Raw genomic sequence first — 24,953 nt, 5'->3', positions numbered from 1 at the left:
AGGATGACGAAGAATCAGTCAACCAGCTACAAAGCCACCTAACAGTTAACCTCGTTCAGCCTAGATTTCACCAGCTTTCTCCTAATAATATCATGAGAGACTTAAGCTTTACTGAAATCTAGATACAGCAACATAAAGAGGATTAAAATATTGTTTAGCATTCATGTTTTCTGTGTCCACACAGGTGTAGTCAACCTGGTCCCTCCCGCCCACTGGTGGGCATTTCAGGATTCTAGGTGGGTGGTAGGGGATTCTACGGCACAAGCTGAATCCTCCTTCCAATGAGCACTGGTGGGCGGTAAGGAAATTTTACCATCAAGAAAGATACCTTAGTGAGCGGTAGGTATAAAAAGGTTGGCTACCCCTGGTGTACAGTATATCAATTCTCTCTGACTGCAGTACCATTTTTCTCATGCAAAATATATGCATTAACCCATTGGTTACTAATTTTGAATAGCTCATCATTGATCAAGCACAGAGATATTCTGAAGTGAATGTCCCCACCCCCAAATAGCAGAAGCAGCAAAAAGAGGATTTTTAAATTCATACCATTTCAAAATGTTGCAAGTTTTCCCTTTTGCTTAATCATAATTGCTGATATTAGTTAGAGATGAGGTGTTACTTGCCTGTTGATGAAAATCATCATCCTCTATGTACAGGTTAGTAGCATGAGGCCCTAGGAATGGATCCAGTCTCCTGTGAAATCCAGCTGCCCTCTCCATTTGTAGACAAAAGACATGTCTAGAAGGAGGTTGATATGCAGACAGTCTACGTACTTGGAGGAGCCTTGAGGCTTTCCAGAAAAAGTTGCTGACAAGGCTGCCGTGCTTTGCTGTGGTGTAATGTACTGTGTAAGCCACCTCACTACTTGAAGCGGGGAAGCATTAGGCAGTTGTCAGGATTCTATTAAACTTTTTTTAAAAAGTCAGTAGGAAAATCATTAAGTTCCTAAGGCAGTTCAGTCAGTTCACTGACAAACACTGCAGCGGGTAGGTGGAGCTGAGCTCCTGGCTGGGCTCTGTGTTATCTCATTTGACTCAACAGCAGGACCAGAACGCTTAGATTCTCTGAAAATGTTCTAGGTTGTTGTTTTTTTCCAATATTCTTTTCCTCTTCATCTATAACAGTGAATAACACAAAAATGTAATGTTTTTGGTACAGAAGCTAAGGTTAATAAATTTTAAGTCATTTCTCAACTTTTTATTTCCCTATTAGATTGATTTCAATATTGATTTAAATAACGTTGCTGTTCATGCATTCAAAAACAAAACTGTAGAATAAAAGTTGGAAGTTACCCCCTGTAAGTCCCTGTGGAACTCAGATGTCATCATGATCTTAATCAGTACTGATTTGGGGAAAGTGCTGTACTGTACTTCCTGTTGGTTCATTAGCTGAATCACTGTTAGATACGTGTTTCAGTTTGAAAGGCAGCGTATGGCTTGGCTTGAGTGCCAGTTTCATTTTACAAACACATATACATGGTGCTCTATAAGGACTATGACAAGTACAGTGGTACCTTGGGTTAAGAACTTAATTTGTTCTGGAGGTCCGTTCTTAACCTGAAACTGTTCTTAACCTGAGGTACCACTTTAGCTAATGGGGCCTCCTGCTGTGCTGCCACCGCACAATTTCTGTTCTCATCCTGAAGCAAGGTTCTTAAGCTGAGGTACTATTTCTGGGTTAGCTGAGTCTGTAACCTGAAGCGTCTGTAACCTTGAAGCGTCTGTAACCCGAGGTACCACTGTATTCTTATTTGGTGGTGTTATTTTTTGTTTATGTATACATACTTATTTATTGTTTCTTCCGGTTGTTTGAATTTACGTGTTTGGGTTTCTTATGTTGAGTTGAGTAATTTCAACTTATTTTGGTTTGTAATTGTTTATACTTGTGATATAAAATAATGTGCAAATTGTATTTTAAAATTACTTCATTATTTGGACATTTAGATCCCAATTTGTTGCTAATCGCCATCATGATCTTAGACCATTCTGGGAAGTCATTTCTGAAATAGTATCTGCTACAGCTTCCTCAGTGAGTCAGTAAGGATATTTACAAAGCATAATGCACACCCTTACGTTCATGATCTTCCACTTGTCAATAACTGGGGCCCACTTCCACTTGGGTGCCTACCTGCACCATGGGATTCACTCCCAAGAGCCCATGCAGTCACGTGGCAGACCTCATTATCTAAACGTATGGGGTCAATGTACTAGATTATTTTATACCTATTCCCCCACCTAAAAAGCCAACTGTGAGTACCTTCATTACTATAGGTACATTATTAATGTGCATTTTTCAGTAAATATGTGTCCTTTCTTCATGAATGAATGTCTTCAAACGATACAGCTTTTTTTAAAAAAAAATCATAGTCATAATGATTGAAGGGGTGTGGAAGCGTTACAATGCTTATCATAAATAATAGCCAGTGGGGCTTGTTGATACTTGTGCAAGCATGTTGTACAGAAAAATCACAAGTGAACACATTTGCTAGAGGGAGATAAAAATATTTCCTGGAAAATATAATATCCCCATAATAAAATCACAACCATGAGGAAATGCATGGATGGGGACTAGCACATGGAACAGATTGGCTCTTTGATGTGGTAGGAATGACGATGTGGCAAATTCCTTAAATTAGGATATAAAGAATTACTATAGTGATGGAAGGCTCCTTTTAACATCTCAGTTTAGGGGGGTGTGGCTTCCTGCACCATAACGGAGAAGTGTAATGGAGCCCCCATCTTGCCTCTGGCTTGCACGAGGTGGGGGCTCCATTACACTTGTGAGAGCTCTGATTCAGAATAGGTTGTCAGAAATATGCTGATGACAACTTTTCCTTTCTGCAGGTGTGACTGTGGGTGTGCTGGACTGTTGTCTTGCCTCAGTAATGGACTGGATGAAAGCCAACAAACTGAAGTTCTGTCCAGATAAGAGTAAGGTGCTGCTAGTGGGTGGTTCCCTAGATCAGATGGATGGGAGGTTGCCCTCCTTCTGAAGGAGTAGGTACATAGCTCCTGGATCCATTACTGTTGCTTGAGGCTCAGGTGGACTCGGTGGCCTGGAGTGCCTTCTATCACCTTCAGCTGATGGCCCAGCTGTGCTCTTAGCTGGACAGGGATAGCCTAATGTTTTCTATCCTCTGGTAACCTCTAGATTAGATCACTGCAATGCATTAGATGTGGGGCTGCCTCTGAAGACAGTTCTGAAATTAGCAGCCATATGAACTGACCCTGGGCAAAGTGACGTAACAAATTCAATTAATAATGATGATGATGATAATAATAATGGTTTATCAAAATCCTGTTGTGACTTTGGTGTGTGTGCTTTTTTTCATCTTCTTGACCTAGTGCTAGATGTGCGTAGAGAGAGGACAGTGGGTAGCAAGCAGACACAATGCTGCTGCTGAAAGCTATGACTTCACTTCACACAAGTCTGGGTATTGGGTGGTAACTGAAATGTCATTTGCCAATAATGCATTGTCTTCATTCATTGTGTAAAACCCTGCAAGGCAGGGACTTGAAGCCAGGCTAGCTCATTTCACAAAAATTACAAGTTGGCTTAGAAAACTTTGCTTCTAGAGCACATAGGAACTTACTTCAAAGAAAAGAAAAGCTGAGAGTGAGCCCGGTACTGGCTTTGGGCTCCCTAAAACCCTACCCTTTCTATCCATTTATCAGTAGCCCTGGATTAAGATTTAAATAAAAGTAGTTGATTGTTCTGGCTTATGAAGTGCTAGATGTTTCTGTGTGGGACGAATTCCTCTAGGGTTTGGGAAGGGTTGAGTAGTGCTCTCTGAACAGAACTATCTCAGCTGCATTGATGCATTGTATAATTTGGACAGGAAATAAAAAGGCTACTATTTAGATTATATTTTCCCTCTTCAACAACTGAAGGCTGTGGAATGGGAAAGAGTGTGTGTCCTTTGGATACATGTTTTTCAGTTGGTTTTCTGCTGGTGAACACAGTTTTTCCACTTGACTCACTGGGTGAAATCTAAATGAACATTACAACATGTGTTTATAATCCCTTTTAAGCAAAGTATGTCCTGACCTGCTTAACAATGTTTGATTACATTATTTTACTCCTATATTAATGGACTTTAGCAAGGTTTAGTTTGCAATTCAGAAACATATTGAAGCTCAGACAACCTCCATTGGGAAGATACAGTTAATTCAGATGCAACATTCCTAGTCTCCCAATACATAGGATTGTAGTTGTCAGGGAAGAGTTAGAAGTTTCCAGTTTCTCAGAGGGAGAAAGCATTCCCCAAGGGGGGAAGGAGAGCAGTGAATCTAATAGAAGGGAGCAAGAGGAACAACCGGGAGGGACCGGCTGTTCCCAGGAAAGGCAAGGGTTCAGTTCTAGCTCAGATTTGGAGGAGGGGAGATACAGGCCAGCTCTAGCCAGGAGGGTAGAAAAAAGAGCAGGAAAACAAAGGGAAGGGCGCCTTCGCCATTTTGAGAGTGGCTGGTCACGGAGAAGCAGAGCTCAGAAGGTAGCTGAAAGAAGTGACTCTGAGGAATAATATTTAAGAACCGTTTATAAGATTGTTTTGTTAATACGCAATAAAAAGTTTTATAAAAGAACAAGAAGTGTTCGTGTGGTGATCTGAAGAGGACAACGACCAGGCCTGACAGTAGTTCTTTCCTCAGCCCCTTGCACTCAATTTATTTAGTTGCTTATTCTTTAGTGCAGATCATTATTTATTACATCTGAATGGCAAACCATGGTTTACACCTCCTGTCAAATCAGAATTAAAAGAAGTGTGAGGAATATGAAACACTGACCCAGCACAGCCATTGCTTAGTGTGAATTAGCCAACATATAGGATTGCAGTTGCAGTTCTCATTGTTTAGCTTAGAACTGCATCCAAACACAGGTTTGTGGTTTGCCTGAAATGATGCTAAGCCAAGCCACAGCTTGGCACAGAAGCAGGACCAGGCATAAAGCACTGTAGTCCTGATTTTCTCTCCAGGAACCTGCACATCTGCTCATTGTGTTAAGGTTAGCCTTAGTGCTATATGAGAACTACGCCATTGTGTTAAATTGGATAATTTTGTTTCCAGATTTAAATAATAATAATAATAATAATAATAATCTGTTCCAATTTTGACTGTGAGAAAAGTGTGTGCTAATGAGTCCCCTTTATTCATTTCTGTATTCAGAGGACATCTAGCATGGATATTAAAAAGATGTAATCTTTGTTATCCTAGGATTTTTTTTTCTGAGGCGTCAAGGCTGCTTGTTCCTTTATCTAATCTACTTCTCTAGTGTACTGCCAATGTCCTTTATAAAGACAGAAGGCATGTGCTGAGATGGAAATTGTGTATCTTTTGAGTGAATAATGTGGAAATGCTTCTCCCCTGATACATTTTCCTTGGTACTTTTAAAACCTATTGAGGATAATCTAAATGTCAACAGATAATTATTAAAAGATTTTTACAAAATCAAGTTTGCATGCTACATTGTTATAAGAGTAAATATTTTGTTGAGTTGTTGATATCTAGCTGTAAAGGCTTACTCAGAAATTAAGTGCAACTTTTTGAGCATACTCTCTCTGTTACAAAAAACAACTTTATCAAGGGGGGGATGTTACTTGTTCAGAAAACATCTTGTTCAGAATAAATATTAAACATAGAAACATATTGTAGACCAAAACAAAACAGAAAGATCACTTCTCTTAACAGTTTCTGAGCCATTTGACTCAAATGCTTTTCTGGTTTCATCAGCAACAATAAAAGCTGGGAACCTAAAGGAGTTATCTTACCATTCTTGGCTTTCAGATATGCAGTTCCTGTTCTAAATGGTACAAATGGTACAATGATTCTAAATGGTTCTAAATGGTACAAACTAGAGTGGCACCACATAATTTTTTTGTGTAGCTTGGCCAGTTAAAGTTGTTGTGAAATCCCTGTTATTGGCAATTTCATCATATGATAGCTTAAAATATAAAACAAAGGACAGAAAGCTTTCTGGGCATCACAGTTCAAAATCTTGTTTTAATACCTTTTAAATGGGGGGATGAAGAAAAGTATTTGTCCTGAATTTTGATGGACTGTCCAATTAAATCTGCAGCAGAAATCCTGACAGAAGAGTGTGTTGAAAATTCCAAGGTTCATCTGGAAGACCTGCCTCAGGGATTCAGTTACTGGCATGTTTGTGGATTTGATCCCCATATGGGCCAAAAGTATGGGCCAGCTGCACATTCCTGCTTTGCAGGAGGTTGGACTAGATGTTCCAACTCTACAATTCTATGATCTTATTGTCTTCCCTCCAGTGTCTTATATACAGTTTGACATTCATTATAATGTAATTCTAGTTAGTTCTTCTGAAAACAGCAACAGCACTATTTCTAGTGAGGCTAATGAAGAAAACCACTGATATTGTATTCAGGACTGACAAAGGCACAACCCTCATTCTCAGCCCTATAATGATCAATAAAACTAAGTATAAATGGAAGCAGTAAAAATTGTTTTAAGGAGAAAAATGAAGTGTGCAGTTGCTATAGAAACTAGCCAGACACACATTCAAAGCAAAAATTCTAGCCTGCAATGCATGCTGTTTACTGACAATACCATAAATCAGAAGTTATATTGACTCCTTTTTCCCAATTATGAAATGTTACATTGATTATTATATACAACATATTTCTTATGACACATTGGTGGCAATTGGGTTGTAGGAGTGAAACAATATGGTAGGTAAAAATAGAAATGAAAAGGGAGGGGGAATTCCAGTCATAAGGAAAAGTGACCAGAGTTGTGTAAGAGAGGAGACCAAAGTCAATAGCTAGTAGCTAAAAGAAGACCAAAGCTAATAGGATTGGAGATTCAAATGTCTCATAAGCACTGTAGTTTTACTAACAGCACCAAGCTATGCTGAAAAGTGTCTTACTCTGATTCAAATGGGCTTTGTGCTGTCACAGTTGCTTCTCTTCTAGGATAAATGTTGTGTAGCACCTGTCTTCTTCCTGTCCTTCTCCTTTGCAAATAAATACTGAATACTTAAACATTTCAGTTTTATCAATGCTTAACACCAAATATTCTTACCTTGGCTTAGAAAGGCTGTCACAATTGCTAATGTGGATTCATGCCACAACAACTGTACTCAGAAATAGGGCTGGGTGATATATCGATAAATTGTCCAAAACTGGTTTGAAATCCATATTGTTATATTGGTTTCATAATTTTTTGGGCTGGCAATATATCGTGAATCATGGTGTGTGTGTGTGCGCTATGCAAAATCACAATGCAAGGAAAACGGAAGGCAGCCAATGCCTCTACATAGCTCCATCCTTATTTCAGACATTGTGATACATCAGTATATTGCAATGTTTAGCTGGTGATATACAGTATTGTGATGTTGGAAACCAGATATCACCCAGCCCTACTCAGAAGTAAGTCCCACTGAATTCCATAAGGATTGTTCCCTGGTAAGTATGTACAAGATTCCAGTATGAATTGGTTAGTTTAAAAAGGTGCCACACAGCCCTCATAAATTTCCAGACCTATGAGAAAATATTATTCCTCTCTCCCCAGCTTATTTGCCTCTACATCTTTTTGTCCAGGCTAGGACTAAGAGATCAGAGTTAAAATCAATGACAAAATTCACTTTGTGACCTTGTACTAGTCACTGTCTCTCAGCCAAACCTTCTTCTGTTCATGCACCTTGCAAGCTGGCCAAGAGAATCTGTCCAGATGGAAAGACGAAGAAGGGAGGGATGGGAAGAAAGATATGAAGGGTGGGTTTAATCCTTTTGTCCTCCCTGTGAGTGAATCTGTGTGTGCACATGAGAGGGATTGTATGCATGCATGCGCACATGCGCCACACTCTGACTCATCACCGCATGTGTCCTCCAGAGCCTGTTGCTCTGCTATGTTTGATTGGATTTGTCCTAAGTTTAATTTATGATACTCTGTTTCCATACATACTTTGATATGTGTGACTCACCTGGAAGAGCTGCCTTGGGGAATCAACGGTTGGCAATACTGTATTTCCATCAGTATGACAATGAAACCATAGTGGAGGATGTCAATAGAACTGAAGCTGGCCGGCATTTCAGTGTGTATGGGTCCTTCTTTTGGGAAAGGAAGAAGTAGCTTAACATACCTTTTCAAAACTCTTATGTTATCGGTGTTAGCTACATAAAGTTGCTCAGAAGAAAAACACAAAAAACTATGATAAAATAAGATTGAATTAGATGGTTATTTTATAGGCACTTAAAACTACTGATGCATAAGAGCACTAATGAGTGAGCAATACAGGGAATTTGTGTAATCTTTATTCTTAGACTGGGTTGTAAGGCTTTATTTGCTGCTTATTTCCAATTTCATCAAGTCAACTCAGTGCTACCTAGTGTCAGACAATGTTTAATGAAATTTTAACATCTTCCCATAATAATTAGTTTATTATTTCAGAAGCTAAATGGTAATAATTGGACACTGAATGCTGGTGGTGTTTATGTAATAGCGGGGGAAAGTACAAGAGCCTTAGAATTTTAATAATAAAACAATTTAGTTGTGTGCATTTTCTAACAGTGTAAAATTTTGCTTCTACATTGGTACCTCTGGTTACGTACTTAATTCGTTCCGGAGGTCCGTTCTTAACCTGAAACTGTTCTTAACCTGAAGTACCACTTTAGCTAATGGGGCCTCTCGCTGCTGCTGCACCGCCGCTGCGTGATTTCTGTTCTCATCCTTAAGCAAAGTTCTTAACCTGAGGTACTATTTCTGGGTTAGCGGAGTCTGTAACCTGAAACGTATGTAACCTGAAGCGTCTGTAACCCGAGGTACTACTGTACTTAGTTATGGCCAGGTATGGGCAAATTTAATGGATACTATTAATATTTACATTGTCCTGTTTTAGTCCAGTATTTGAGGGGGTTTTGTTGCATATTGGGATATTGTGTTCTACAAGACCCAGTGTGGTATAGCAGTTAGAGTGTCAAACTAGGACCTGGAACACGGGTTCAAGTCATCACTCAGCCATGAAGCTCACTGGGTGACCTTGGGTCAGTCATTCTCTGTCTTGGCCTAACAGGGTTCTTGTGAGGATGAAATGGGGAGGAGGAGAATCATGGGGAACAAGGTGGGGTATAAATGCAATAAATAAATAAATAAATAAATAACCACATGGTATTTACTATTTATATAACTTGTTAGCTTTGATCTATAAGAATAATAATGTTTTCCCCCTTTTGTGTTTTGTCCTTTATTTTTTCTCTCTCCCTTTCTCTTTCTTTTCTTCTTATTGTTTCTTTTCATTCCCCCCCTCTTTTTTGTCTCTCTTCTTTGTTTTCCTATTTTTCCTTTTTCTTTGGAGTCCTATGTCTGGGGTCTTTATTAGGGTCCAGGGAATGCATGCTCGTGGGGTGGTAGGTGGTTGATGGAGGACTCTGGATGGGAGAACAGGGAAGTGTTGGTATCCCAGGGTAAGAGGCTGGGAGGAGAAAGGAAAGATCCCAAGTGAATACTGGGAGGAGCTACTTAAGAGAGAACTGTGTATGCTACTTATTTATATTTTTTGTAGCTGTTATCTTAGTGTATTATGAAAAACTTCAATAAAAATCTTATTCAGTGTATAAAACCATGAGATCTGAACCTGCTGGTTTGGGCTTTAGGGCCTGTCAAGCAGTAAAGGCTAGTACATAGTGTGTCATGGGAGGCAGGAACCCCCATGTTTCACTGCAGTCTCTTCTGCCTCCATCAAAGACTCACACACACCCATTTATTTACACTCCCATTCTTGCAGCTTTCTCTCAGGCAATTCATTCATCTCTTTTTCACGATTTTAGTTTTGCCTTTTTTTCTCATTCCGATCACTCTTGAGTGTCAGTTGCTGTTCATTGGCTGTTCTGTTGCTCTCCTTCTCTCCCCCTCTCTCCCTCTGGTTCTGATTGCCATTTTGTGCTCTTCCCCGTTCTCCATCATCTCTGCCTCCCAATCACCATTTTGTGTTGTTCCCACTTCTTTTCTGGTCTGTTTTCTATATAAAGATAAAAAATAGTAAAAAATATTTCTCTCTGCTGTTTTCTTGTTTCCTCACTTCCGCCCCTTTCTTCCGTTGTGTGTGACTGTGAGGCAGGGGCAGCGGGGTTAGCTTTGATCTATAAATAATAATAATAATACTATAAAATCATGAGTTTAGTCCATATGTTGCTAAAAGTAATTTTCATTTCTAAAGTAATTTTCATGATAGTGAGAAAAATTCAAAATGACTGAACTGCTCTTTTCACTGTAGTGAAAGTATTCCTGTATTAATATTCAGTCTTAAATTTGCATAACCATAAGCTTTGAACTGAATGGAATTATTGAATGAATGTAATAGGAGTCTGTTTGCAAGCATTAAGACATCACCAGGATCCAAAGAGAGTTTCTACATTGGCAGCAGCTCTCTGCTGTAATAGTTTACTGTGCCATGCAACAAAAAGCTCTTGAAACCCAGGGAAACTTCAGGAATGACCTATTACTGTATATTGTAAGATTGATTTAGATTGTGGACTGACAGGCACCTCTGTAAACTATCCGTGCCTGTGCAAAAAGAAAAGAAAAATAACTTCTAGGACAACCACCAATTGCCAAATTTGATTGCGTTTGATAATAGAGTCCTCAGGGCTTGTGGTAAAGGCAGGGAGGCTTCAGGAAGCTGCTACACCAGGGGTCAGCAAAAGAGGGCTAGTTGACTGTCCCTCAGAGCTTGTGGGGGGCCAGACTATATTTTGAAAAAAAATATATGAAAGAATTCCTATGCCCCACAAATAACCCAGACAAATCCAACAAGAAAAGAATGTTCAAAACTCACATAGAACTGGGCACGTTTTGCAAAAGGGAATTTCATTAGCGTGAGCAGTTTATGAATTCTGGGTGCAGTATACTGCACCTAAGATTTTAGATTAAAATTGCCACTGATGGTGCTGAGAGTGTGGGAGGAGAAATTCCTCCCCATTCAACTTCTGGCTGCAGCAGCCGGAGGGGACATGCTGCGTGTAGCAGGACAGGTAGGGGCTGAGAGAAAGGAAAAGATTGGGACAGCAGGAAGGGCCTGGCCCAAGTGCTGCCTTCCCTGGACACCACTGGGGCTTCAATTTTGCTCCATTCGCCCAAGAGTTCACTCCCTCTGTCCCATGCCTCTGTTGCTCTGCCTTCATAGAAGTGCATTTGAAGTAGTACTCAGAATGGTATTTGAAGCAACCCTGAGAAGTAGTACTTGATGTGAATTTCTGTGAAGTAAAGTTGTTAGTGTTTGAAGTAACCCTGAGATTATGAAGTGTTGCGAAATACTCTGGCTAACCTGCATTTACTTATCCCACCATTAAAAACAACATGAAATGAATTCATCCATAAGCATGAAGTGGTATTTCTCCTAAGCATTCTAACAGAAAACTCTATGTAGGAATAGCTGAATATTTCTTACTTGATACTCAATGGGTCGTAGTAATTAGAAGCTAGCATGTTTGAGAATCTTTGAATTTTTGCCTGCACAAGTTATTATAGATGCACTCATACGGGCCATTTGTTGTGAAATTCTAATAGTAAATCAGCATTTTAAATTAAAGTACCTTTTCCATTTTCTTCTCCCTCTCCCAGCCAAAACTATCAAGTACATATCTGTGACTGGCATGTGAATAAGATTTTCTAATCATTCAGAGCTGCCATAACTAAGTGAAGCAAGTTAGAATGATCTAAAAGTAAATCATTCTGTGATTATTCATAACAAAAATAATCTTTTCTATCAAAGCCAAAAATAAACAAGTGAATTGTAATACAAATACTATATATTACTCTGCTGGAACAGCCTCTTCTCTGATAATGTTGTTATGACTACAAATCAGGACTAATATTACGGAAGTTATTGCTTTACTGAACAGGGAATAAACTCAGTCCAGTTTCTCTCTTCCCATCTTCAGTTTAGCAATTTTCAGTAAAATACCAATTGTTTTTTCTAAGAGTTTTAACTAAGTTATAACTAAGAGTGAGACACATTCCCTCTCGGTGGTTTCTGTGCAATCTTTTTTGTTTAGAAGAGGCTTTGTATATACCGTATTTTTCGGCCTATAGGACGCACTTTTTCCCCTCCAAAAATGAAGGGGAAATCTGTGTGCGTCCTATGGGGCGAATGCAGGCTTTCGCTGAAGCTTGGAGAGCGAGAGGGGTCAGTGCGCACCGACCCCTCTCGCTCTCCAGGCTTCAGGAAGCTATCCACAAGCCTGGGGAGCCCGCGGGAGTTCCCGCAAGGCTCCCTAGGCTGCGGATAGCAGCCTGCTGCCCGGAGCGCGGGGCGCGTTGAAGCAGAGCACCCCGCGCTTCGGGCAGATATCCTTTTCTCCTCTAAAAACTAGGTAGGTGCGTTTTTAAAAGCTGGGGCTTCCCCCGCGGCTGGGGGGGGGGAAATAAATTTTTTTCCTTTATTTCCCCCCCCCCAAAAAAAAAATTAGGTGCATCCTATGGGCCGGTGCATCCTATAGGGCAAAAAATACGGTATATCACATTCTGCTATTGTTCAGTATCAATGATTTTATCATCTAGAATCAATTGGGTGTTCACTACTATTATCATTGCTCCCTTTTTGGGAACACTTTAGTATTCTGACACACAGTGAACAAGCAGTGACTAGCTTTCAAACTTGTCATCTTCCCAGTCAGCATGCAGTTACTTAACTGGCACTTGAAGGAGCTGAATATGTGTGCCCTGGAGTATGTTTAAAAATGTTCCAAGGGATTTCCATGGAAGCTATGTAAGGAAATTGTATATCTGGGCACGGGAATATGCCATGCTGTATTGAAGTGCCTTTGTACTCTTCATTCTTTGAAATGCCTGGTCTCATTTCTATGTAGACACATGTAACTGGGTGTCTTTACTGCCTAGCAACTCATTTTAGTCCTTGTGTATACCTAATCCACATAGAGGTTATCCATGGCTACCAGCCATGATGGCTTTGCTCCGCCTCCATGGTCAGTCTCCTCCTAAAGACCAGTCACTGGAAACCACAGGAGGGGGAGAAGGCCTTTGCACTCAGGTTCTGTTTGAGGGTTTCCCACAGGCATCTGGTTGGCCACTGTGAGAATAGAAGGCTGGACTAGATGGGTCAATGGCCCGATCCAGCAGGTGGTTCATACATTCTAAAGTACAGTTTATTCAGACAATAATTGTGAATTGGATTTCTTTCATTTCCTTTTTTAAAAGAATTATTGCAAATGGAGCTACAAGCTTCTGAACTGACGAAGGAACCTAGCACTTATGTGGCTTTGCCAGTTTATGAGGAGTGGGCAATAAAAACATACAAAACCATCAGCATTACACTGGCACTTCTGGTTACAAATGCATCTGGTTACAAACGCTTCAGGTTACAAGCTCCGCTAACCCGAAAGTAGCTGCTCCTGGTTGCAAACTTTGCCCCAGGATGCAAACGGAAATCGCATGCTGGAGGCCCCGTTAGCAAAAGCGCAACTCAGGATAAGAACGATTTCAGCTTAAGAATGGACCTCCAGAGCAAATTACCGTATTTTTCGCTCCATAAGATACACTTTTTTTCCTCCTAAAAAGTAAGGGGAGATGTCTGTGCGTCTTATGAAGCAAATGCTGCACGGAGGAGGGGCGGACAGGAGCCATGGCTCCCCTCCCTTCCCTCCTCCATGGCTCACTTTAAAGCAGCAAAGCGGGACAAGAGCCGCTTACATGGGTGTAAAGCAAGCACAGCGGGAGCCATGTAATCCCTCCTCCCCCATGCTTGGCCACCCCATTTTGATGGGCGCGCGCGCACCACCCCCTTGAGATGATGCTCGTGTGGGCGACGTCCCACATCCCCACAGGCGACGTGCCACCACGCAAGACCTTCCCTCCGCCACTGGTCTTGCTGGGACAGTAGTGCCTTCCTTTGCAGAAATGGGAAATTTGAAGTGTGGCTGTGGTTTGGTCCTTGTGTTGTGTACGAAGGTGTCAATTAGGTAGGTTTGACTTTAAACGGGAATTAAATCGGATTTCTCCCTCATTCCTCCCAAATATGAAAGCCCCCAGAGCTCTCGGCAATGAACAAAAAGGAAGAAAGTCCCACTTGTTTTGGCTTTATTAAAATAATTGTGTAGGGCCAACCATACAGTCCTTTGATCTAAGGGACTCAACATGGGAAGCTCATATATTTCCATTGCCTGCTCCCCTTACTAGGGGATAAATTATTATTATTATTATTATTATTATTATTATTATTATTTATACCCAGCCCATCTGGGTGGCTTCCAACAGAACAATAAAATACAATAACCTATTAAACATTAAAAGCTTCCCTAAACAGGGCTGCCTTCAGATGTCTTCTAAAAGTTTCTTCATGCCACTGTTGACTGCTGTTTACTTTACATGGTTGAAATATTATTATGATATACCAGTAGGTTATTAAATAGTTTAGTACAACATTTGATTCAGAATATTTTTTTCTTGTTTTCCTCCTCTAAAAACTAGGTGCGTCTTATGGAGCAAAAAAAATACGGTATTATGAATTTTGAAAACTTTAATTTTCAGTCCTTCAGTATCAAGCAGACATGAAATATTCAGAGAAAAAGTGTGGCAGGGGAGAGACAATGAATGTTACATTAAATTTAATCATTCTTCTTTTCTGAACTATCATGATCAGTTTCAGCTTTTTCGTATTTGTCATAATATTTATCATGGACTTCTAAAAATTGAAGGTTTGTGTAGACTGAAACAAGCTTCTCTGCTCTTTCACATTTCATAATACATATTCTTTTCCTGGAAAAAGACAAAGGTTTTGAAGGGGGAAAGAACAAACTTCCCTCTGAATATTTTCAATTTTTCCCCCTGGGCCTTTACACCTCTAATGATAAGCAACAATCCTCCTTTCATCTCTCTCTGCTTCCATTCTGTAATGGCTTTCCCCTGTCTGAAAGAAGAGGTCCTCTTGAAACATGAAGCTGCCTTGTGCTGTAAGATCATTGGCCCATCTCCCCCAGTCTTGTCTATCCCAGCTGGCTGTGGTTATTCATGGTCTCAGGCAGAGCTATTTTCTTGGCACCTGGAGATACCAGGGATTGAATCCTGAACATTATATATGCAAAGCATTTCTCTACCACTGGACTGTGTCCCTCATCTCCATTATATTACCTGAATTGGCTAGCTTTCCATTGTTGTCTTTTAAAGAGAGATTTATTTCTACCATTTTCATTTTCCTATTCCTACCACTTTACTTGATGTTACGTAAAGGTAAAGGGACCCCTGACTGTTAGGTCCAGTCGTGGACGGCTCTGGGGTTGTGGCGCTCATCTCGCTTTATTGACCGAGGGAGGCGGCGTACAGCTTCCGGGTCATGTGGCCAGCATGACTAAGCCACTTCCGGCGAACCAGAGCAGCGCACAGAAACACCGTTTACCTTCCCACTGGAACGGTACCTATTTATCTATTTGCACTTTGACGTGCTTTCGAACTGCTAGGTTGGCAGGAGCTGGGATTGAGCAACGGGAGCTCACCCCGCCGCAGGGATTCGAACCGCCGACCTTTCGATCGGCAAGCCCTAGGCGCTGAGGCTTTAACCCACAGCGCCACCTGCGTCCCGCTCACTTGATGTTAGCCTTTATTAATAATCTAAAAAGAAGTAATTCACTGGTTCTTCTTGCTCTCTGCAATAGTTATAACTATTTATAGCTCAGTTTTATAACAGAAGCAATGGAAGAAATTGTAATAGTTTATCTACTGTATGTTAGTTTAGTTAACAATATATAACAACTTAGTATGACACTTACTGATGTGGGTAAATAGCATTTAAATACAAAGGGTGATACCTAACATTAGTCATACTCAGAGTAGACCAGTTAAGTTGGATATCACCCAAAGTACTGCCTGCTCTAGCCATAGAAATGTAGAAATTATTCAATGAATTTTATAAAGAGAAGGCTCCTATGAGATGCATTTAGACATTTCCCCCACTTGGAACACTGTATAGGAATAAATGTAGTAGCTTACTTCAGAGGGATCAACATGAGTTATATTCCCTTCACCATCGCATATTCTATATTTATATTCATGTCAGTGATTTTCTGGAGTGATTTGTGGCCCATGCAATCATTTATTCTTTATTAAAACACCTGAGCATATCAAGGCACATTGTTCTCAGTCAATCTGGAGAGTTCCTGAATGTGGTCATTTTTGGAAACACAAGTACCCTTTGGTTTCAACAACATCTGCAGGCATGGAAAACAATTTTCACAAAGCTTCTGTAGGTAACACCCAAAGTGTTTGTTGATAGAAGGCAAGTGAATCATAGAATGAAATGCATGTAGTATAAATTAGGCATTGAGAAGATTTGTCAAGGACGTTTACATTTATGCACCCTTTTGTGATTTATACATTCTTACAATATTTGCTTTTTTCTATGGGCAAATCTTAATTGATTATTTTGTAATGGCCTGAATGCAGTATGGTGAAACATAGTTTGGTTTCTCTTTTTCTTAGAAGTGCTGATGAAAGGCAAAACTCTCACAATTGCCTCCTATTCCTCAGCGCCTAGGGCTTGCCGATCGAAAGGTCGGCGGTTCGAATCCCCGCGGCGGGGTGCGCTCCCGCTGCTCGGTCCCAGCGCCTGCCAACCTAGCAGTTCGAAAGCACCTCCGGGTGCAAGTAGATAAATAGGGACCGCTTACCAGCGGGAAGGTAAACGGCGTTTCCGTGTGCAGCTCTGGCTCGCCAGAGCAGCAATGTCACGCTGGCCACGTGACCCGGAAGTGTCTCCGGACAGCGCTGGCCCCCGGCCTCTTGAGTGAGATGGGCGCACAACCCCAGAGTCTGTCAAGACTGGCCCGTACGGGCAGGGGTACCTTTACCTTTACCTTTATGAAGAGCTGTCAGGGTTGAGCTGTGGTGCCTGCAGCACATTCTGGAGTATGCTGATAGTGGGCAAACTCCTCCCAAACAGGTGAAACGATAAGTGTTCAACATTCCCAGTAAAAGAAAAACAACATAAACCATGCTTTGACACGAAGCATCTAATGATATAAAGGCAGTTGATAGGCTGGCGCCATTGCACACTCAGATGACTGTAGCACACACTTGTCTATATTGCTCACTAAATGAATCAGGCATTCATTGAAAGGGAGGCTTTTGCAGCAGAGAGCATTGAAAACACATGCCTAATAGGTACATTCATTTTAATAGGCTCATTCATTGAGCTGGCCTGATTAATTAGTGCATGTCACCATCTGGTACTTATGGAGACTATTCATTTTTAGAATGCTGAAATTGCAGGGAATAGTGCACACCAATTAAGTTCCTTTTAACTGGATTATGTTGGTATAAAGTATTAGTGTAGGAGGTCTTCGTTGTGATTCAGACAGCACACATCTGAAGAGGACCTGCCAGAACAAAGAAATGGTGCCTGAAATACATAGAAGAAAAAAGAGGCTGCATGTATCTCTTTCATTAGACAAATTGTTAATACCAAGAGAAGTGAACATAAGAAATTGCTTGTAAGCAAGTGGAGATTTCAGGCTTCCTCTGTCTGTCTCTCTCTGTCTCTCTCTCTCTCTCTCCCTCTCCCTCTCCCTCCCCCTCCGTGTGTGTGTGTGTGCGCGCGCGTGTGTGTGTGTGTGTCCTGGATATAATGTAGCTATTTCCCCCCCTAGCTTTTGCCTTGATGTCTTTAGTCTCACAGGAAGAAGTTCAGTATTCACTTTTTCCTCAATCTTACTCTTTTTTTTTGGTATTCAAAACCATAGCTCACTTTTGTCTCGGAAGACTACATTTTCCTACATTAGAGTTAATAAAATCTACACAAAAAACTTTCACAAATTAATGCACTGAAAGGTCCAATAACCCAATGAAAGAATTTTAAATTTTTGTTCTCTACACACCTATCCTTATACTTTGTGCAGTGCATTATTACAATTTGACCACATTCATGTTGATATTGTTTGCAAATAGGTTATTTCTTATTTTGCTGTGTTCTTGCTTGCTTGCTTGTAACTGGTTTTACCCTTTTGAGCAACAGGGAAGTTTGTCATCAAAGGGGACTGTCAAGGGATTTCTTTTGCTGTCTCTGCCAGCCTTCAGGTTATTTAATTCATTAGTGTCTTCCGTTGTCTATAATACCGATAGGCTTTTTTAATGCTATAAAACTAAAGCACTTTGAAATATTCTATCAGCACCACTGAAATTAGGGCACCTAATGAATAACAAAGGGTGTTCATGAAAAGTATTCATCCCACAAACTGAGTCTGATTTTAAGTCCTCTCTCCTGTCTGTCTCAATTCATTTAGTACTGTTTGGCACCTAGACATGAGAAAGCAGTTTGATCCGATTTACTATATTTCTAAGCCGCTTTTCATTCAAATGAATCCCAAAGCAATTTACAAATAATAAATAACAGTAACATGACAGACCATAATAGAACATCACCAATTCAACATAAATCATATAGAGTAATTAACAAATTATCAGTGAAACAATTACAATGTATAAAAACACTGTTAACAAAGCAACAACGATAAAATAAGTTAAACATCACAATTAAAGCAAAAGTCTTATGATTAACAAATCAATGCAGCATCTATAATCTATAAAACAATTGTAACATTAACAAAACAGCAACCCAAAAATAAACTAATTAATATTTATTATGATTTATTCAATTTATATTCCACCCTTTATCAAAAGATCCCAGGGCAGTGTACAACATTAAAAACACATTACAGAACATCAATGATAAAAACATAGTAAGAACATGGTAAAAGGCATACTGACAGAAAGCCTAATAATAAAATAACCCTATACTCTCTCCACACCCCATTGCTCATAATACACATATTTTGTCTATTTTAACGTGGTGATCATAAAAGACTTAAGTTTTTGCACCTGTCTTAAAATTTGAAGTCCAATGGAAGGCATCATTTTGCCACAGTCTGATTAGTAGAAAACAGTGGTTCTAAAGATGTTGAAGCAAAGGCTGCTTTATCAAGGCAAAGAACACATACATATAAGCCAACCAGTCCTTTAAAAACCTTGTGAACTCAAATTCTTTGGTGGTTATGCTAGTGTATTTTCTAAGACATTTTAGTCTCCTGACACTGCTTTAAACAGATAAAAGCTTTTCAATGGCTACTTGAAAGCAGGTGATAGCCAAAGTAATATTTCTCTCAACTGTCTTCCTAATTATCTTCAATATTTTGGGAAGCAATTTCTTAAATTTAAACTTTTGAAGCAAGAATATATAGAACATACTTGCCTACCTTATATTCATATTGTTTTATACAGTAATTGTGTGCAATATTATCTTGTATGCAACAGCTAAAAGTAATATGCATGTTCTACTGTCTTATAAGATTGTTTATGAGATAGTGAACCAAGGCTTGCATGTGATATTATTGTTATTATTATTATTACTACTATTACTATTATTTAATATTATTATTATTACTCTGCCCATCTGGCTGGGTTGCCCCAGCCACTCTGGGTGGCTTCCAACACATGTGAAAACATAATAAAACATTACACATTAAAGGGCTTCCTGATACAGGGCTGCCTTCAGATATCTTCTAAAAGTTGTGTAGTTCTTTATCTCCCTGACATCTGATGGGAGGGTGTTCCACAGGGAGGGTGCCACTGCCAGGAAGGCCCTCTGCCTGGTTCTCTGTAGCTTCACTTCTTGCAGTGAGGGAACCACCACATTCATCTTGTGTTATACTGCAGCTCCATCTGGTGTTTGGTAGGAGTGGTTACCTATTAAGTATTAAAATTAATCACTTACTATAAAGCTATCTAGTATTTATGCAGTGACAGATAAGTACCTGATTTCATTACCTGTACTTGCTGCATACCACAGTGTGATAAAGGCCAACTGCCATTATATTCTGAACAGTATTGTATTTTGTGAAATCCAATTTAGTAATGTAGTTGTCAATTTACAGTAAATTTGTGTGCATTGCATAACATCCACACACAAGGAGACAGCCACTAAATCAACATCAGAATAGTTTTTTCACTAAATAAATAAAGTTTCTCTGCTCAAGTGATATTCATTCAAATCAGTCAAACAGATTTCTATTTTTCCACACAATTCTAGACGTAAATAAGTTGATGTTTGGTTTTTTCCTTTGAGGTTAGTCATTACAAAAACAAATTGCAGTTAATTTTCAGATTGACTATTCTCTAAAGCAGCTTGCTTTGTGAGCAGCTGCTTAAAAGACAACTTGCTTGTAGGCTGCTCCATCCAATATATATTTGTATAAACAGCTTCTTATGTGGTTTCAGCATTTTTAATCATGTCATCAGAAATGAGAGGAGACAATGATTTGGTTGAAAATCACTGGTACTACATGGGTGTCCCTCATACAGATAGTTGACACATGGAACAGCCTCCATGTGGTTGCATTTGAAGCAAGCACACAACACACACAATGTTGCTTAGCTACAAATCTCAGAGTTCTACGAAGGAGGGACTGACTTAAGCAACTCTGAAAATTTTAGCTCCTAGAGGGGAGTAGATGTTTCCTAACAACTCTCAGAAGCCTTAACAAACCACAGCTCCCAGGATTCTTTGTGGAAAGCCATAACTGTTTAAAGTGGTACAGTAACTACTTTAAAGTAGTGACTACTTTAAAGTACCATCTGCACTATAGGCTAACTAACTAACTAGTGTTAGTTTATCAAATCGTACTTCTTGCTGGGATTATGTATTCCATGGTCATGTCAGGTTAGGGAAGGCTGATAAAGTGTTGGTTTGTTCCTATATTAAAACACATTTTTTTTTATCCTGCCCTTTCTCAGGGTTCTCTGTATACCTGTTTCATCTCACAATAACCCTCTGAAGTAAGTTTGGGTGAAAGATGGAAGGGTAAATAGAACTTCTGAAGTTCCTCCTTCTACAGGTTGGGAGACATAACCTCTTGAGTAGGAAATAGCTTCTCATTGATCATTTATGGCCATTTTTTCTTCTTTTTTAGAATGACCAGGATTTGATTACACAGACAAGATGAACAAGCAAGATAACAAATAAAGGATCTTACCATGCATTGAACAACTTCTGAGAGTCAGGTGCTTAGCCCTGGGAAAATGTCTGCTTGCAATGCATTCACTGAACATGTCTGGAAACCTGGTGAATGTAAAAACTGCTTCAAGCCAAAAAACTTGCACCAACTGCCTCCAGCTTCTGAAAAACCTCCCGTCTCTACAAATCTGAAAATCAATGCAAGTCACAGCAACAACCAACGTACTAAAAATACAGGAAATTTTCGACCTCCTGTGGCAAAAAAACCCACTATAGCTGTGAAACCCACCATGATGACAGTAGATGGACAGGGTATATGTGGCGAGGTCAGCCCACAAGATCTTTGCGAGAACAAGCCAATTGCAGACTGGAACCAAAATAGGACTGTCTTGAAAAAAAAACCACATAACAATAATAATAATGAAGAAGAAATTGAAGGTTATGGTCATGTTCATAGGCCTTATGGGAATAGTGATGGTGTAGGTAAAGCTCCAAGCAACAATAATGGACTGACAGAAATGTTGAAGGAAATTGCAGGCTTGGACACGTCGTCTTCTCTAACAGGAAATGAAATTAATTCAAGGGAAGCATTCTTGGGAAGAATAAACAATTGTTATAAAAAGTCATTAGAAAGAAAGGTCCCTCCAAGTTGCATGTTGGGTGCCATGAAGGATTCGCAAAATAAGCATGTTGTTCTGAGTGGAAGCACTGATGTAATAAGTAATGAAGGTGGTCGTTTCTGTTACCCAGAATTCTCCAGTGAGGATGAGAGTGAGGATGATCTGCTTTTTGGCAATATGCATGAAGACCATGAGAGCTGGGATGAAAGTGATGAAGAGCTGCTGGCAATGGAAATTCGCATGAGGGGACAGCCACGCTTTGCTAACTTTAGGGCTAATACGCTATCACCTGTCCGATTTTGTGTTGACAAAAAATGGAACACAGTGCCTTTAAGGAACAAGTCTCTCCAGAGGATTTGTGCTGTGGACTATGATGATAGCTATGATGAAATTTTGAATGGTTATGGAGATGACACTGTGATTCTTTATGGGCAAGCAAGCATGCAAAGCATGGTGTCATCTGATTCCATGTCTCCTGACTCTTCTTTGACTGAAGAGTCTCGCTCTGGGACAGCAAGCAGTTCTTCTCAAAAGCTCTGCAATGGTGGATTATCTCCTAGCACTCCTAAAGATATCAAATTAATTGAGGAGGAATATAAAAGCTTTTGTGATGATCAGCAATTGACAGTTGTAACTAAAAACTCTCAAATTGCTACCAAAACTTTGGAGACTCATAAGGCTGTGCTTGCCCTTAGGTTGGAAGAAAAGGATGGCAAGATTGCTGTTCAAAGTGATAAGCAAGAATGCTGTAGTCCTTCAGGTATGCCAAGTCAAGCATCAGCTGCAAGTTTACTCCCTGTTGAAGAACAAGCAAAACCTTATAGGGTAGTAAACATGGAACAACCCATATGCAAGCCATACACTATTGTGGATGTATCAGCAGCCATGACCCATGAATGTATAGAGAATCGAATGAGAAGCTGTGATTCAAAAAGTACCCTATCTAATCCAAATTCACATGATACTCTAAGTACAAAGGTTGCGCCTCATTCTGTATTATCTGGGCAAGTGAACACCAATCTTAAAAAATCTAGTGCAGTCAGATACCAGGAAGTTTGGACTTCCAGTACAAGCCCACGGCAAAAGATTCCTAAAGTGGAACTAATTCCCAACACACCAGGACCTTCTGTACCTTTAAGGAAGAACATTCACAAATCTGCTCCTGCTTCACCTACATCAACCAATATTTCTACAAAAACAATCCCTGTTAAATCTCCTAACCTGTCTGAAATAAAATTCAATAGTTACAATAATGCTGGCATGCCACCCTTCCCAATCATTATTCATGATGAGCCAACGTATGCTAGAAGTTGTAAGAATGCAATCAAAGTTCCTATTGTAATCAATCCCAATGCATATGACAATTTAGCAATCTATAAAAGTTTTCTAGGGACTAGTGGAGAGCTCTCTGTAAAAGATAAAACCACAAGTGTCATCAGCCACACATATGAAGAAATAGAAACAGAAAATGCCGCTCTGAAAAACATAACTAGCAAATCTACTGAACTCTCCCAGGCTAAAGGGTTAACTAATAGCTCTGAGAGAAGACTGGGCTCTGTAGCTCAGAAGGTTCAGGAGTTCAACAGCTGTCTTGGCAAAGGTCTGACTTCATCCAAAAGCTCTGATCACAGCTCCCCAACAAAAATACCAAGAACTCTTCATGATCCTGTGGCCAAAACAGAAGAGACACAGGAAATATGTAGTGGAAGTAGGGAAAATGCCTGTACAGTACTATCACAAATTGTGGCTTCTATCCAGCCTCCACAGTCTCCCCCAGAAGTATCTCAGACTGGACCCAAGTCTTGCAGTGCGGAAGAATTGTATTCTCTGCCTCCTGATGCAGACACAGGTGAAAGTGTCCCAGTGCGGCCCAAATCTCTCTTTACCACACAGTCGAGTCCTGAGAGTGAGGCAGGAAATTCCACAGAAATGGTGCCTAAGGAAACCCTGTCCAAGTCACTAGTTGCCTATTCCTCAAAGCCAGTGGCTGCCTCCCAGAATACCACAAATCCCAAAACTGAACAGACTCCCCCATTTCCTCCTCCTCGTTCCACGTCTTCACCATATCATGCCAGCAAAGTGTTGCAAAGACATTTCAGCAATTGGACCAAACCCACGAGCCCCATAAGATCAACAGAGGCTGAATCAGTATTGCATTCCGAAGGTAGGCGAGCTGTTGATGCAAAGCCCAAGCGTTGGATATCATTTAAGAGCTTCTTTCGTCGCAGAAAGACTGATGATGAGGAAGAGAGAGAAAGAGAAAAGGGGAAACTGGTGGGTCTTGATGGAACTGTCATTCATATGCTTCCACCTCCTCCTGTTCAACGGCATAATTGGTTCAGTGAGTCAAAATCAGATTCAAGTGAGAAACCCTCAATTGTGTTTATGTTTAAATGTGAACAAGCAAAGATGGAGGCAAAATCTGATCGAAACAAGACTGAAGTAGAGCCAGCAGTTGAAGTTGTGGTATCCGAAAGAGACGAGAGGGAGAAGTCTTCAGAGGTATTGGAAGAAAAGAGCCATTCTTCACCACCTAATATTCCAAAGGAAATTCTCAGGTAAAAATAGATAAAGGTTTCACTTGACAATTTATGCACCTTGCTATATATTTCCAAAAGTGAGAAATTTAAAGGCTGCTAAATAAATGTACACATAATGTTTACAATTCCACCATTTCCATTAATGGTAACACCACAAAGTTTTTGGGAATCTATTTATTAACACTGTGTTCCTTCACACCAGTGTTCAGTAGATTTGGTGGAACTGCCTAAAACTCCATTTGTGTATGGAGAATAAAGTGCAGAGAGACTCCACATGGAACTGAACCCTAACCCTCCCCTTTCATGCCAGCCTCACATTAGGTGCAGTGCAGCATGTGGAGCTATTTATGAGAAGCACCCCAGCACACACGGTGCTCATAAGAGAGCTAGGAATAGTGACCCAACATGGGTAGGAGGATGGAGAGGAGTGTGTCAGTTAATTTTCTCAGCAAGATGATGATGATGAGGAGGAGGAGGAGGAGGAGGAGGATGAAGGATTAAATGGCAGGGGTATATGCATCAGTATATAGAGCCTCTTTCTTGTCTGTACACAGGGAGCAGAACCGTGGCCTAACTTGCTGGGGAGGGGCGGGAACCATGAGTTTTGGCACCTTGCAGACTAATTTATTATGTTATAAGCTTCCATGATTAGTGTTCACTTCATCAAATGTATAAAGAGGCTTTGCATCTGATGAAGTGGGCTCTGTTGCGAAGACATCGGAAGGCAGCCCTGTCCCTGGTAGTTTTTAATGTCTCACATTTTATTATGTTTTTATATGTACTGGAAGCCACCCAGAGTGGCCTAAAATTATTG

At 40.2% G+C, this 24,953-nt stretch overlaps 1 protein-coding gene and 1 long non-coding RNA gene across 7 annotated transcripts in view; one reads left to right on the top strand and one right to left on the bottom strand.

The window, feature by feature from the left end:
- PEAK1 (pseudopodium enriched atypical kinase 1) overlaps nt 1–24,953 on the top strand; it is a 79,404-nt gene that overhangs the window by 21,652 nt on the left and 32,799 nt on the right. For 4 of the 6 annotated variants that reach the window (XM_079991482.1, XM_079991485.1, XM_079991483.1 and 1 more), the window contains exon 2: nt 20,936–24,157. The exons of 1 other annotated variant lie outside the window; for it this stretch is intronic. In XM_079991482.1, the coding sequence (XP_079847608.1) occupies nt 21,045–24,157 (3,113 nt within the window). In that variant the 5' untranslated portion in view covers nt 20,936–21,044. Of the gene's footprint in view, nt 1–2,863; nt 2,934–20,935; nt 24,158–24,953 lie in introns of those variants that run through there. One more of the 6 variants, XM_079991484.1, reaches the window with a different exon arrangement.
- LOC307224719 overlaps nt 1–24,953 on the bottom strand; it is a 215,602-nt gene that overhangs the window by 170,904 nt on the left and 19,745 nt on the right. The gene's annotated exons all lie outside the window — the stretch shown is intronic.

The sequence above is a fragment of the Podarcis cretensis genome (genome assembly GCF_951804945.1).
Source record: "Podarcis cretensis genome assembly, chromosome: 9".
Taxonomy (NCBI): domain Eukaryota; kingdom Metazoa; phylum Chordata; class Lepidosauria; order Squamata; family Lacertidae; genus Podarcis; species Podarcis cretensis.
Note: the sequence above shows the minus strand (reverse complement) of the source record. Positions and strands in the feature narration are given on the sequence as shown.